This window comes from Dipodomys ordii, unplaced genomic scaffold (genome assembly GCF_000151885.1).
Source record: "Dipodomys ordii isolate 6190 unplaced genomic scaffold, Dord_2.0 Scaffold114, whole genome shotgun sequence".
In the NCBI taxonomy this organism is placed as follows: Eukaryota; Metazoa; Chordata; class Mammalia; order Rodentia; family Heteromyidae; genus Dipodomys; species Dipodomys ordii.
The window spans coordinates 4,037,893-4,050,778 of record NW_012267330.1 but is presented as its reverse complement, the minus strand read 5'-3'; the positions used below and the strand labels follow the sequence as shown (position 1 = coordinate 4,050,778).

Here is a 12,886-nt window from a genome sequence, read left to right as displayed (position 1 = left end):
TGTTCATTCATTATCTTTTCTAGATATTTAATTTTGAATGTCCACCTGCTTTTTCTATTTATCAGTAAGAATAATACTTTTACTTGTCTGATACAGAAAGCTTTACACCAATTTGAAGGTTCTCAAGGAATAATTTAATTTACCATCCATCTGAAAAGGCTGCTCCACTTCCATTTTAAGCTACAGGTCATTTATTTAACAATCAACTGAAGCAAAAGAGAAAGGCTAGTTCTTGAAAACATCCTTTATTAAGAAAATATAAATTTCCAGAAAATACAGGAATAGTTGATATCTTAAAACATGATCATTGAATTTACATGTAATAAGCTAATGAGAATTATCATGAGCACAACAAATTTCTCAGAGCTAGTATATGGTGAGCCCCTCAGAGATGGAGATAACAGCCTTACCCAGGGGCTGGCCTGGCCTTAGCCAAGCAAACTGTCTCCCAGGGGGTAGAGAGAGAGAGAGAGGCACACCAGATGCTTTAGCGTTTTGAACCAACTGACAAGTGGTTGTATAAAATGTTATGTTTTATTTAACTTGTCTCACAAACCTCAGATAAGCTAGATTTTACTCTGTTTACTGGTAGGCTGTAAATTTTCTATCTCTTTGCTTGGCCTCTAAAGTAACTGCTGAAGCTTTTGGCCTGCAGCACTGAGGCAGAGCTGGTACACAGAGATTCAGGTCTTACATTTAGCTCCAGTTTGATACTTGGGTACCAAGGGCAGTTCTAAAGCAGCACAGAAGAGATGCTGTGCCAATGGGTAACATAAGAAGGAGACATAGGGGGTTCTAAGATGCATATGGGTAATTAAAAGTATTTCACTTGTAGGGGCTGGGAAGGTGGCTCCGTGGTAGAGCGCTTGCCTTGCATGCCTGAGGCCCTGGGTTCGATTCCTCAGCACCACATAAGCAAAAAGAAAAAAGCCAGAAGTGGTGCTGTGGCTCAAGTGGTAGAGCACTAGCCTTGAGCTGAAGAGCTGAGGGACAGCGCCCAGGCCCAGAGTTCAGGCCCCCACGACCGGACCCCCAAAAAAAAGAGTATTTCACTTGTTCCTTTCTTCTCAGTCATTTCACAAATCAATTTTGAGTACCTTCTTTGTGTCAAGCACTGTGTTGCATCCCAGATAAATAATGATAAATAAGAAGCACAGCTTTGGTCTCTTTGCCAAAAATCTGTAAGTGATAGGTTTCAAGAAAATAAGCAGAGGTTGATTTCTAAAGATTTGAGAATAGAAGAAGAGAATAAAATGTGTGCTAGTGGTATACACCTGCAATCCTGTCTACCGAGAGTGCTAAGCTGTGAGAATCACAGTTCAAACCCAGCCCATGAAAAAAAGTCCCTAAGACTTAACTGGCAAAAAGCCAGAAGTAGAGGTATATTCAAGTGGTAGAGTGCCAGCCTTGAACAAAAAAGCCAAAGAAGAGTTTGAGAGTTCAAAAAAAGGAGAGAGGAAGCAGAATTGGATTCTAAAAAAATGGGTTGATAAGATATGTGGAAGAGGGGCAGCACCTCAAAGTGCAAAATAATAGACAGTTGCTCAGGCAGCACACCTACCAAGTCTTCCCTAAATCCCGCCCACAGTGGGTCTTGTTAGGGATGAAGAAGTGTTTGAGAGCCCAGAGGTGGACAGGTCATATTTAGAAACTTTGAGGTAGCACATGGTAGCCAGTGAGCAGTGAGATTTGGTCTGTTTGCATTCATCAAACAGGGTTGCATGCCTGCACATCACTGGAAAATGACCATTGCTCAGATGCCATGATTATTGGCACAAATGCTCAAATCTATGGTGCTATTAATCGAAACTGCAAAAGTTTACTAATAAGATCATTAAACTCCTTTATGTCACAAATGGTCATATTTGGTAGAAATATAAAATAGTTATAATAATATTAGAAATAGAATTGTTTAGTATTTATATTCTGGAGCTGGAACCACATTGACTTTTTCATTAGATATGTTGTTTCCTCTTCAGAGAAGTTTCTCTTTAAGTCTTTAGCCCACTTATATATGACCAATAGACACATGAAGAAATGCTCAACCTCTCTAGCCTCTAAAATAATGTTAGAATGGCTATCATCAAGAACTCTAATAACAACAGATGCTGGAGGGGATGTGGCCAGAAGGGAACCCTACTTCATTGTTGGTGGGAGTGTAAACTTGTTCAACCACTTTGGAAAGTAGTATGGAGGTTCCTCAAAAGACTCCACATAGAGCTCCCCTGTGACCCAGCAATCCCACTTTTGGGCAGTCACCCAAATGATCACAGACAAGACCATACTAAATCTACCAGCACAACTATGTTTGTTGTAGCATTGTTTACCATAGCTAGATTGTAGAACCAACCCAGATGCCCCTCAGTGGATGAATGGATCAAGAAAATGTTGTATGCCTCCATCAGAAAGAATAACATCATCGCCTCATTTGTTAGGAAATGGAAAGACTTGGAAAAAAATTATATTAAGTAAGTAATTAAAGTAAGCCAGGCCCAAAGAAACATAGGCCCCATGGTTTCCCTTATTTGCAATAACTAGTATATGTCTGGGACAAGTAGAAAAAGTCAAAAGCTATGTACATATGACCAGATAAGATGAAGTTAAGCAAAATGAACCCCAAGATAGGGACACAAGTGGTTTTTTCTTTCTTGCCATTGTTTCTAATGTATTTGTAAGGTACCATGTGATTTTTTTTTATTGCTTTGTATGTTCCTCCCCCACAGTATAATCCCTGTTTTCATTGTATTTGATGTCTGTATAATTTGGGGAGGGGAAGGGAAAAAAAATAAAATGTTTAAATATGGATACAGGTTGACCCACTGTAAAAATGAGATGTACAAGACACTATGTTGAAAAAACGAACTTTACAATTGGGGTGGGGGAGGGGAGAGAGGAGAGTGTAGTTGTGGAGGTGGGAGGGAGGGGGAAAACAAAGGAGGAGGCAACAATGCTTAATGAAAAGTGTGCTCATTGCCTTGCTCATGTGGCTGTAATCCCTCTACAGTATTTTCACAATAAAAAACTTATTAAAAATACTTTGTTGAATTTAACCCTTTTTCATGTTCAGAAATGACAGTTTATTGAATAAGTATGTAGCAGAAGTATGCACACAGTAGAATTCGCTGTATATTTCAATTAGCACAGCCTATAACTGTTTCTGGATCCTGGAACCTACCTTAATGACTTAGAGATTGAAATGGCCTATACTTCTGCTATAAACTGAAGTTCTCATAAAATAAAAACAAAAAAGGAAAACCCCAGATATAGGTGAAAGGCCAAAATCTTTTACTTCTTTTTTTTGGGGGGCGGGTCACGTCATGGGGCCTGAACTCTGGGCCTGGGTGCTGTCCTTCAGCTCTTCAGCTCAAGGCTAGCGCTCTACCACTTGAGCCACAGCGCCACTTCCAGCTTTTTTTTCCTGCTTATGTGGTGCTGAGGAATCGAACCCAGGGCCTCATGCATGCAAGGCAAGTGCTCTACCACTGAGCCACCTTCCCAGCCCATCTTTTACTTCCGATTTAAGAGAATCTGAAAACAGAGCAAGAAACTTAATGCAAAGTAGGAGTGCAGCTTAAGATGTTTTAGGAAACCTGAGGAAGAAAGAAGGAAGCACGGATGAAGCTTTACACTGTCTACTACATTCAAGCTCTATGTCATCACCTACCTTTTCTACATTCTTCAAGTTGTGTCTCCCATTCTTTACCCCTCTTCTATTTCACCCATTCTCAGCAATCCCAGATCTTCCTGTGCTAGACAGGCCTCTGTTTCCTACTTCAGAGAATCCTCTAAATGTTCAGTAAATAAGATTTATTAGGATGTGAAGTATCAATCTTAGAAGTTTTAAATCTGTCTTTGTTCCTACAACTATACCTGTGTGTGTCCATGGGGAGAGTGGAAGGGAAAATGGGAGGCCATTCTAAAAATTCCTCAAAAGTTGCAAAGCTAAAAGTGATTTGGGAAGTATTCTCCACATCTGTTTAAAAATCTGCATCATTAAAGTAGCATTTTGGAAGAAATCATTTTGGTAGTGTGAAAGAGTACCAAATTCATGCAGCTAAGTTTACCTGAATAATAATCTAAAACCAAGTGAATATGTAATAATGTTACAAAACTACCCCTACAATATTCTTTATTGTAATATAGGACACAGAATATGGCACTGGTTAGATATATAAATATTATTGACACTGGTCTCTCTCTTCTCACAAAGCTAGGAATGAGAAAGTCCTACATATTTTTAGCAGAATCATCTTCCCTGGAAGCTCTTATTTCCCAGGCTGGCTGTATAAAACCCTATGATATTGTCACTGCTTTTAACCTGAAAAAAATAGCCCACTAATGTGAAATTCATAATTTTACTAGAAATTTTATTTCTGTTACTTTTCCTTACCCCAGAAAGGAAAGTCACATATTTTCTTGAGAATGATAAGTAATAAATCTAAACAAGTGTTTTCTCCTGGCCACATTGCATGAAAGTGCATTTGGAGAAAGGGTTCACAAAAGGCTTTAATGATCTACTTATAACTTTTTTTCTTACTGGTTTCTGTATTTTAGGGAACACTGGGAACACATTTAAGATCGAGCCAGTCCTAGGCATCATCACTATTTCCAAGGAACCAGACATGACAACAATGGGTCAGTTTGTCCTGTCAGTCAAGGTCACAGACCAGGGTTTACCACCGATGTCTGCCACGGCCATTGTGCGCATATCTGTCACCATGTCTGACAATTCCCATCCCAAGTTCACTCACAAAGACTACCAAGCCGAAATAAATGAAAATGTTGATGTGGGAACGTCAGTTATTTTAATCTCGGCCATCAGCCTGTCAACCCTCATTTATGAAGTCAGAGACGGAAACGCTGAGGGCACCTTCACCATAAATCCATATTCTGGAGTCATCACCACGCAGAGACCTCTGGATTATGAGCATACTTCCTCCTATCAACTTGTCATCCAGGCCACCAACATGGCCGGGATGGCTTCTAATACCACAGTTCATGTCCAGATCATTGATGAAAATGACAACGCTCCTGTTTTCCTCTTTTCTCAATACTCAGGAAGCCTGAGTGAGGCTGCTCCCGTCAACAGCATCGTCAGGAGCACCGACAATAGCCCTCTGGTGATCCGTGCCACTGATGCTGATAGCAATCAAAACGCACTGCTGGTGTATCAGATCGTGGAGTCCACAGCCAAGAAGTTCTTCACTGTGGACTCCAGCACAGGTGCCATCAGAACCATCGCCAACCTGGACCACGAGACCATTGCCAGGTTCCATTTCCATGTGCATGTGCGAGACAGTGGGAGCCCCCAGCTGACCGCAGAGAGTCCTGTGGAAGTCAACATTGAGGTGACAGATGTCAATGACAACCCACCTGTCTTCACTCAGGCTGTGTTTGAGACGGTCTTACTCCTCCCTACCTATGTTGGAGTGGAGGTTTTAAAAGTCAGTGCCACAGATCCCGATTCTGAGGTGCCTCCTGAGCTCACCTACAGCCTTATGGAAGGCAGCTTGGATCACTTTTTAATGGACTCAAATAGTGGTGTAATCACCATACAAAACAATAACCTCTCCAAAGATCACTACGTGCTGATGGTTAAAGTGTCTGATGGAAAGTTCTACAGCACCTCCATGGTCACCATCGTGGTGAAGGAAGCCATGGACAGCGGCCTCCGCTTTACACAGAGCTTTTACTCCACGTCAATCTCAGAGAATCACACTAACATAACCAAAGTTGCTATTGTCAATGCAGTTGGAAATCGCCTTAATGAGCCCTTGAAATATAGCATCCTAAACCCAGGAAATAAATTCAAGATAAAATCTACCTCAGGAGTCATTCAGACCACTGGAGTCCCCTTTGACCGTGAAGAACAGGAGTTATATGAACTGGTGGTGGAAGCCAGCCGCGAGCTAGACCACCTGCGTGTGGCTAGAGTGGTGGTCAAGGTCAATATCGAGGATATAAATGACAACTCGCCGGTCTTTGTGGGCCTCCCTTACTATGCTGCTGTTCAAGTTGATGCTGAGCCTGGGACTATGATATACAGGGTGACGGCCATTGACAAAGATAAAGGTGCAAATGGAGAAGTGGCCTATGTCCTACAGGATGACTATGGCCACTTTGAAATTCACCCTAATTCAGGGAATGTCATTTTAAAAGAAGCATTCAACTCCGACTTATCTAACATTGAGTATGGAGTCACCATCTTTGCCAAAGATGGTGGATTACCCTCTTTGTCCACATCGGTAGAACTCCCTATCACCATTGTCAACAAAGCAATGCCCGTGTTTGATAAACCCTTTTATACTGCATCCATCAGTGAAGACATCAGAATAGACACCCCTATTCTAAGCATCAATGCCACCAGTCCCGAGGGCCAGGGCATCATATATATCATTATGGACGGGGATCCTTTCACGCAGTTCAACATCGACTTTGACACTGGAATCCTGAAAGTCATCAGTCCTTTGGATTATGAAGTCACATCTGTTTACAAGTTGACAATTAGAGCTAGTGACGCCCTTACTGGTGCCAGGGCTGAAGTTACTGTTGACCTACTAGTTCATGATGTCAATGACAACCCTCCTGTTTTTCATCAGCCCTCATATAATACAACATTATCGGAAGCATCTCTCATTGGTACACCTGTTTTGCAAGTTATTTCTACCGATGCAGATTCTGAAAACAATAAAATGGTACATTATCAGATTGTCCAGGACACCTATAACAGCACAGACTATTTTCACATAGACAGCTCAAGTGGCTTAATCCTGACAGCAAGAATGCTGGACCATGAGTTAGTACAACACTGTACTTTGAAAGTCAGGGCAACGGATAATGGCTTCCCAGCTCTGAGCAGTGAGGTTCTGGTGCACATCCATATCTCTGATGTAAATGATAACCCTCCAGTTTTTAATCAGCTCATTTATGAGTCCTATGTGAGTGAATTAGCCCCCAGGGGCCATTTTGTAACTTGTGTGCAGGCCTCAGATGCAGATAGTTCTGACTTTGATAGGCTGGAGTACAGCATTTTGTCTGGGAATGATCGGACAAGTTTTTTGATGGACAGCAGGAGTGGAGTCATTACACTGTCCAACCACCGAAAGCAGCGGATGGAGCCTTTGCACAGTCTCAACGTGTCTGTCTCTGATGGCTTGTTTACCAGCACTGCGCAGGTGCACATCAGGGTCCTTGGTGCTAACCTGTACAGCCCCGCCTTTTCACAGAGCACATATGTGGCTGAAGTGAGAGAGAATGTGGCTCCTGGCACAAAGGTAATTCATCTTCGGGCCACAGATGGAGACCCAGGAACATATGGACAGATCAGCTACACCATCATCAATGACTTTGCCAAGGATCGATTCCTGATAGACAATAATGGACAGGTCATCACCACAGAAAGGCTAGATCGCGAAAATCCTCTGGAAGGAGACATTAGTATTTTTTTGAGGGCACTTGATGGTGGAGGGAGAACCACATTCTGCACTGTGAGGGTGATTGTTGTAGATGAAAATGACAATGCCCCCCAGTTCATGGCAGTGGAATACAGAGCCAGTGTCAGAGCAGATGTTGGAAGGGGCCACTTGGTCACCCAAGTTCAAGCTATGGATCCAGATGATGGAGCAAATTCAAGGATTACCTATTCCCTGTACAGTGAGGCCTCTGTCTCCGTGGCTGATCTCCTAGAAATCGATCCTGACAATGGCTGGATGGTTACAAAGGGCAACTTTAACCAGTTGAAGAACACAGTGCTATCGTTCTTTGTAAAAGCAGTTGACGGGGGCATTCCAGTAAGACATTCCCTCATTCCTGTCTACATCCACGTCCTTCCCCCTGAAACATTCCTGCCTTCCTTCACTCAACCTCAGTACTCCTTCACCATCACAGAAGACACATCCATTGGAAGCACAGTGGACACTCTGAGGATTTTACCCAGTCAGAATGTCCGGTTCAGCACAGTTAATGGAGAACGGGCAGAGAATAACAAAGGAGCAGTCTTCATCATAGACCAGGAAACAGGTACTATCAAGCTCGACAAACGCCTTGACCATGAAGTTAGCCCGGCTTTCCACTTTAAAGTAGCAGCTACTATCCCCTTGGACAAGGTAGACATTGTGTTTACTGTGGATGTGGATATCAAGGTATTAGATTTGAATGACAACAAGCCAGTCTTTGAAACATCAAACTATGAGACCATCATAATGGAAGGGATGCCCGTGGGCACCAAACTCACACAGGTAAGAGCTGTGGATATGGACTGGGGAGCCAATGGGCAGGTCACTTACTCCCTCCACTCAGATTCCCAGCCTGAGAAGATAATGGAAGCATTTAGCATCGACAGCAACACAGGCTGGATCAGCACCTTGAAGGATCTGGACCATGAGACAGACCCCACATTCTCCTTCTCTGTGGTGGCTTCTGACCTTGGAGAGGCCTTCTCCCTCTCTTCCACAGCTCTGATCTCTGTCAAGGTGACAGACATCAATGACAATGCACCCGTCTTTGCCCATGAGGTGTACCGTGGAAATGTGAAGGAAAGCGACCCTCCAGGCGAGGTGGTGGCCGTCCTCAGCACTTGGGACAAAGACACTTCTGACATGAATCGTCAAGTGAGCTACCATATTACAGGTAAGTCTGCCTTGCTTGCTAAGGAAAGATGGGGGATGACAGGAAGCAAGAAGAAAGATGACAAACAACTAAGAGTAATAAAATCTTTCTAAAGCTAGAATGACTGGATAGATTTAGTTTTATACTTGATGGTTTTTACAATTATTTTTTTACAAAAATTGTACAATTGCTGTTTGTTATCTCGGCTTTAGCCCAAGTTAATTGTTTGCCGTATGATACAGTCTGACTCCCAACTGTCACTCCATATCATTTTCAAAAGAAGCCAAGCTGGGCATCAGTGGCTTATGCCTATAATCCAAGCTGCTTGAGAGGCTGAGAATGGTAGGTTTGCAGTTCCAGGCCAGCACAGCCAGAAAAATACACAAAGCTTCATTTACATGGAAGGAAGCTGGATATGGTAATATGAGTTTGTCATCCTGTTAAGACAGGAAACAAAAAGCGGTGGATAATGGCTTGGGGTACTCCCAGAAGGAATCAATAGCCTATTCTATAAAACAACCAATGAGAAACAGGCTAGAAGCATAACCTAGCCAGTGAGAGGCCCTGAGTGCAAACCCTAGCTTCCTTCCCTCCCCACATAGAAAAAAAAAAAGGTTAGCCAAATATTTCACTTGGTGGAGTGAAAATAACAGCTCTTGTGAATGAAGAGAGATGTTTTAAATTATTTTCATTTTCTCTGCCTTTTGTAATTCTGAACAAAACAATATAGCTTTGATCTAAAGTAAGGTTTATAAACAAGTTCGTTTCTCCTGGTCTCCCTAGCCTTTTACTAAGAAAAATTCTAAAATGTAACTGTAAATTAAGGGGAATTCTTTCTGAAAACACTGTTTCCTTGAATCCCTTTTTGGTGTGTTTTCAAATAGTAAATAACTGTGCGGTGGAAAACAGCACTGAAAATAAGTTCACACAAAAGTAAGGGTGGAGGACTTCATACTAGATGAACAGGGCTATCACTGATCAAGAGTAGCTCTTTGGTGGGTGACTGACCTTAAAAAATGAAGAGGAAAGAAATAGCAGTGTGGGGATAGACTTGCTTCTAACTATTTGGGGGAGTTAAAGCTAATATTTTTTGCTGGGACACTAAAAGCAAGAACGTAAGCAAACTGCCAAATGATTTTTAAGAATCCATCAATACTTGCAGAGTCAGGTGACCTTCTCTTTTGGAAGCCTACATTATTCAGGGTGAAAAATGAATTAATTAGAATACCCTCAGGACCCAGAACTGCTTAAGTGTTAGTGAAAAAGTTCATTAATCACTGCAGTCTAAGACAGTGGAGCGAGCACGTCAACACATTCAGGTTGCCCCACTTTTCAGGATTCTCTTCTTCTCCCTTCTTAAAGTGGGATTGTTTTCTTAATGATGTTTTTCACTTAGGAACATCTGATGCATTTTATGCTTTATGTGATACGTTAGTCAGGTTTCCCTCAAAGTGGATTCCTGTAGTACCGTTGAGACAGAGATTCATGGAGCAACACTTTGATCTGTGCCTTTAGTTTCAGGGGAGAGGAAGTCTTCTTTAGAATTCTGAGGGATAGTTGGAAGAGTTGTTAAATCCTCAGCCTTAATTATTTTTCCAGAGGCTCTGAATTCTCAGCCGATGACTTAAAGGGCCCATCCCCTCGACTTTAGGAAGTAATGAGTGTAGAGTAGCTGAAAGCGACTGTTGCTATTAGCAGTGCCAACCACCGGCTGATTTTAATTAGATTTAACTTTTGCTCTTGATGTAGCTGAACTTGGCTGTGCAGCCTCCGATTAACAAAGCACCATTAATCATTTCATATAACAAAAGAACGGTGTGGGCCTGCCTGCACTAAATGTGTGTAATAGAGAGGTTACATTTGTGTGCACTGAAATAATATTCAACTACAGCATAATTGAATCCTAGCCAGTGGTGGCAGGAAGTGATTTCCCAGGGCAGATCCTAGAAGAAGGCTCCTCAGCCAACCACAAATGACATGAGGCTGGATGATTCTGTGTTGGGGAGGGCTATCTTGTGTATGGAGGGATGTTTAGCAGCATCCTGATTCCAATAGCATATTACCAGTGCCGCTACTTCCCAATATGACAGTCGAAAATGTCCTCACACACTGACAAACACTCCAGATAGCCAAAGGCACAGAGTTCACTTGTGCAGCCCTCAATTGTACTGTGAAAAGGCCCTGAGACTGACTACTTGCCCAAGCCTTAGAGCTGAGTCACTCCTTCCTGCTCAGATATCTTCTATAGGACCTCCCTGTGCTCTTTTCCTTTTTATTTTTTCTTTTCTTCTTTCTTTCTTTCTTTTTTTTTTTTGGCAGTCTGGGGCTTGAGTTCAAGGTATAGGTGTTATTCCTTTGTGCTCTACCATTTGAACCATATCTCTACATCTGGCTTTTTGCTTGTTAATTGTAAATAAAAGTCCCACAGTTTTTTCTGCCCTGGCTGGCTTCAAACCGCAATACCCAGATACCAGTCTTGTCAGTAGCTAGGATTACAGACATGAGCCAATAACAGCTAGCTCAGCTCTCTACATTTTTGAAGATGTGGATAAGGTGAGAAAGCTTTATTATGAAACAGGGCAGCTGGCATGTAGTATGTTCTTGTTTATTTGTTTTTGGTATTTATAAGAAATTTAGACACATTTTTATTTTTTGAGGCATTCTCATTATGTAGCCCTAGATGGCCTCAAATTTGAAATCCTCTTGCCTGAACCTCTTGCATATTGGGATTATAGGTATATACCACCATGCCCAGCATCACAGTAAAATGTTAAAGTATTTATTTGAACCAACAGTAACATGAATTGCTTAGGCCTCCAATGAAGGCAGTATAAAGGAAAAGCTTTTAGATGCTCATCTAAGCAAAACAATGGAAATACTGGATTTCTTAAAGTGGAAAGGTAATCTTTAAGTTCCTATTACGAGTCAGGTGGTGTTTTCTTTGTGGTAAGATTTATTTTGTCTTGCCATTTACACTGACTTGGGTTTTGGGTTATGCATTGGAGCTCAAGGCTGTGGAACCCTCTCTACCTTGTGACTTCTTACTTAATGATTTTAGCTATTATTAATCATCTAGAATGTGAGTTTCATCTCCAGAACAGGGATTGTTGCTGATTATTCCTATCCCTCAGTCATCTTGCTGCCTAGAACAGTGACCTAGAGTCCATGATAAACATTTGCTGAAGGCTAAAATAAAAAAAAAAAACAATGGTCATCAGACTGGATCCCTGGCATCCTGCCAGTTGTATGCAATTCAATCTTTCTGGGTGTTTGAATAAACACGATTTCTCTTTGAGGAATTAGAAGGCCAAGTAGTTTCTTTCTCTCCTCTACCTTAGGCTAACTGCTTTTGTCTCCATGTAGTTTAATAAGTGGAAAAAGAACGTGGCTGGGTCCATAAGAACCTCTTCTACTTCTTCTCAGCCATTTTCCTCTACCAACTTCACTCCAGTATGCGCCGTCTAATTGTAGTGCTTATCTCAGAACTACTTCTTAAATGACCCCTCATTAGGGGTATTTAATACTAATGGGGCTTCCTCTGCCATGTAAACTTTTCTCCCCAAACTCCAACCCTTATGAGAAGAGCACAGCTGTATGATAAAGCCTTCATTAAAAGATTCCTTAATAGAGACAACTGCCTTTTCTTGATTGCATAATCAACAGCTAATGAAATTGTCTTGGTAACAAGAGCTATAGTGTATTACATTCTCTCTTGAGACTAAGTGGAAAGACAATTGTATCATCCTGAGAAAACGATTGATTGCTCACAGTTTGAATTTGATTGTCCTTAAGGGGAACTAAATAAGAGATCATCTCCTGCGTCCCTAAGTGGATTTTATTCTCTTGCAAAGTTACTATTTTACTTTCCACGCACAAAGCAAGCATATAAATACCGTGCTTCGTGCAGTAGAATGGAAGGAAGGAAGCATCAATGTTTTTCAGTGTCACCAGTGATGCCAGCTATGGGCTGTCTCATGATACATGTGGAGCCAGTGCCTTCCATCGCACATCTTCAGAACTCTGTTCTCCTTGCAGGAGGAAACCCCCGAGGAAGGTTTGCCCTGGGCCTGGTACAGAGTGAGTGGAAGGTCTATGTGAAGAGACCTCTAGATAGAGAAGAACAAGACATGTACTTCCTCAATATCACTGCCACAGATGGACTCTTTGTCACACAGGCCATGGTGGAAGTGACCGTCAGTGATGTAAATGATAATAGCCCAGTGTGTGATCAGGTGAGACCAAGGGCAGGGGAGGGCTGGTTTGAGCTCCGCTGTTCCAA

At 42.0% G+C, this 12,886-nt stretch overlaps 1 protein-coding gene across 1 annotated transcript in view; it reads left to right on the top strand.

Annotated features, from left to right (window-relative positions):
• Fat3 (FAT atypical cadherin 3) overlaps positions 1-12,886 on the top strand; it is a 526,046-nt gene that overhangs the window by 428,947 nt on the left and 84,213 nt on the right. The window contains exons 9-10 of the mRNA XM_013028825.1: positions 4,555-8,628; positions 12,643-12,839. Of these exons, the coding sequence (XP_012884279.1) occupies positions 4,555-8,628; positions 12,643-12,839 (4,271 nt within the window). The remainder of the gene's footprint in view (positions 1-4,554; positions 8,629-12,642; positions 12,840-12,886) is intronic.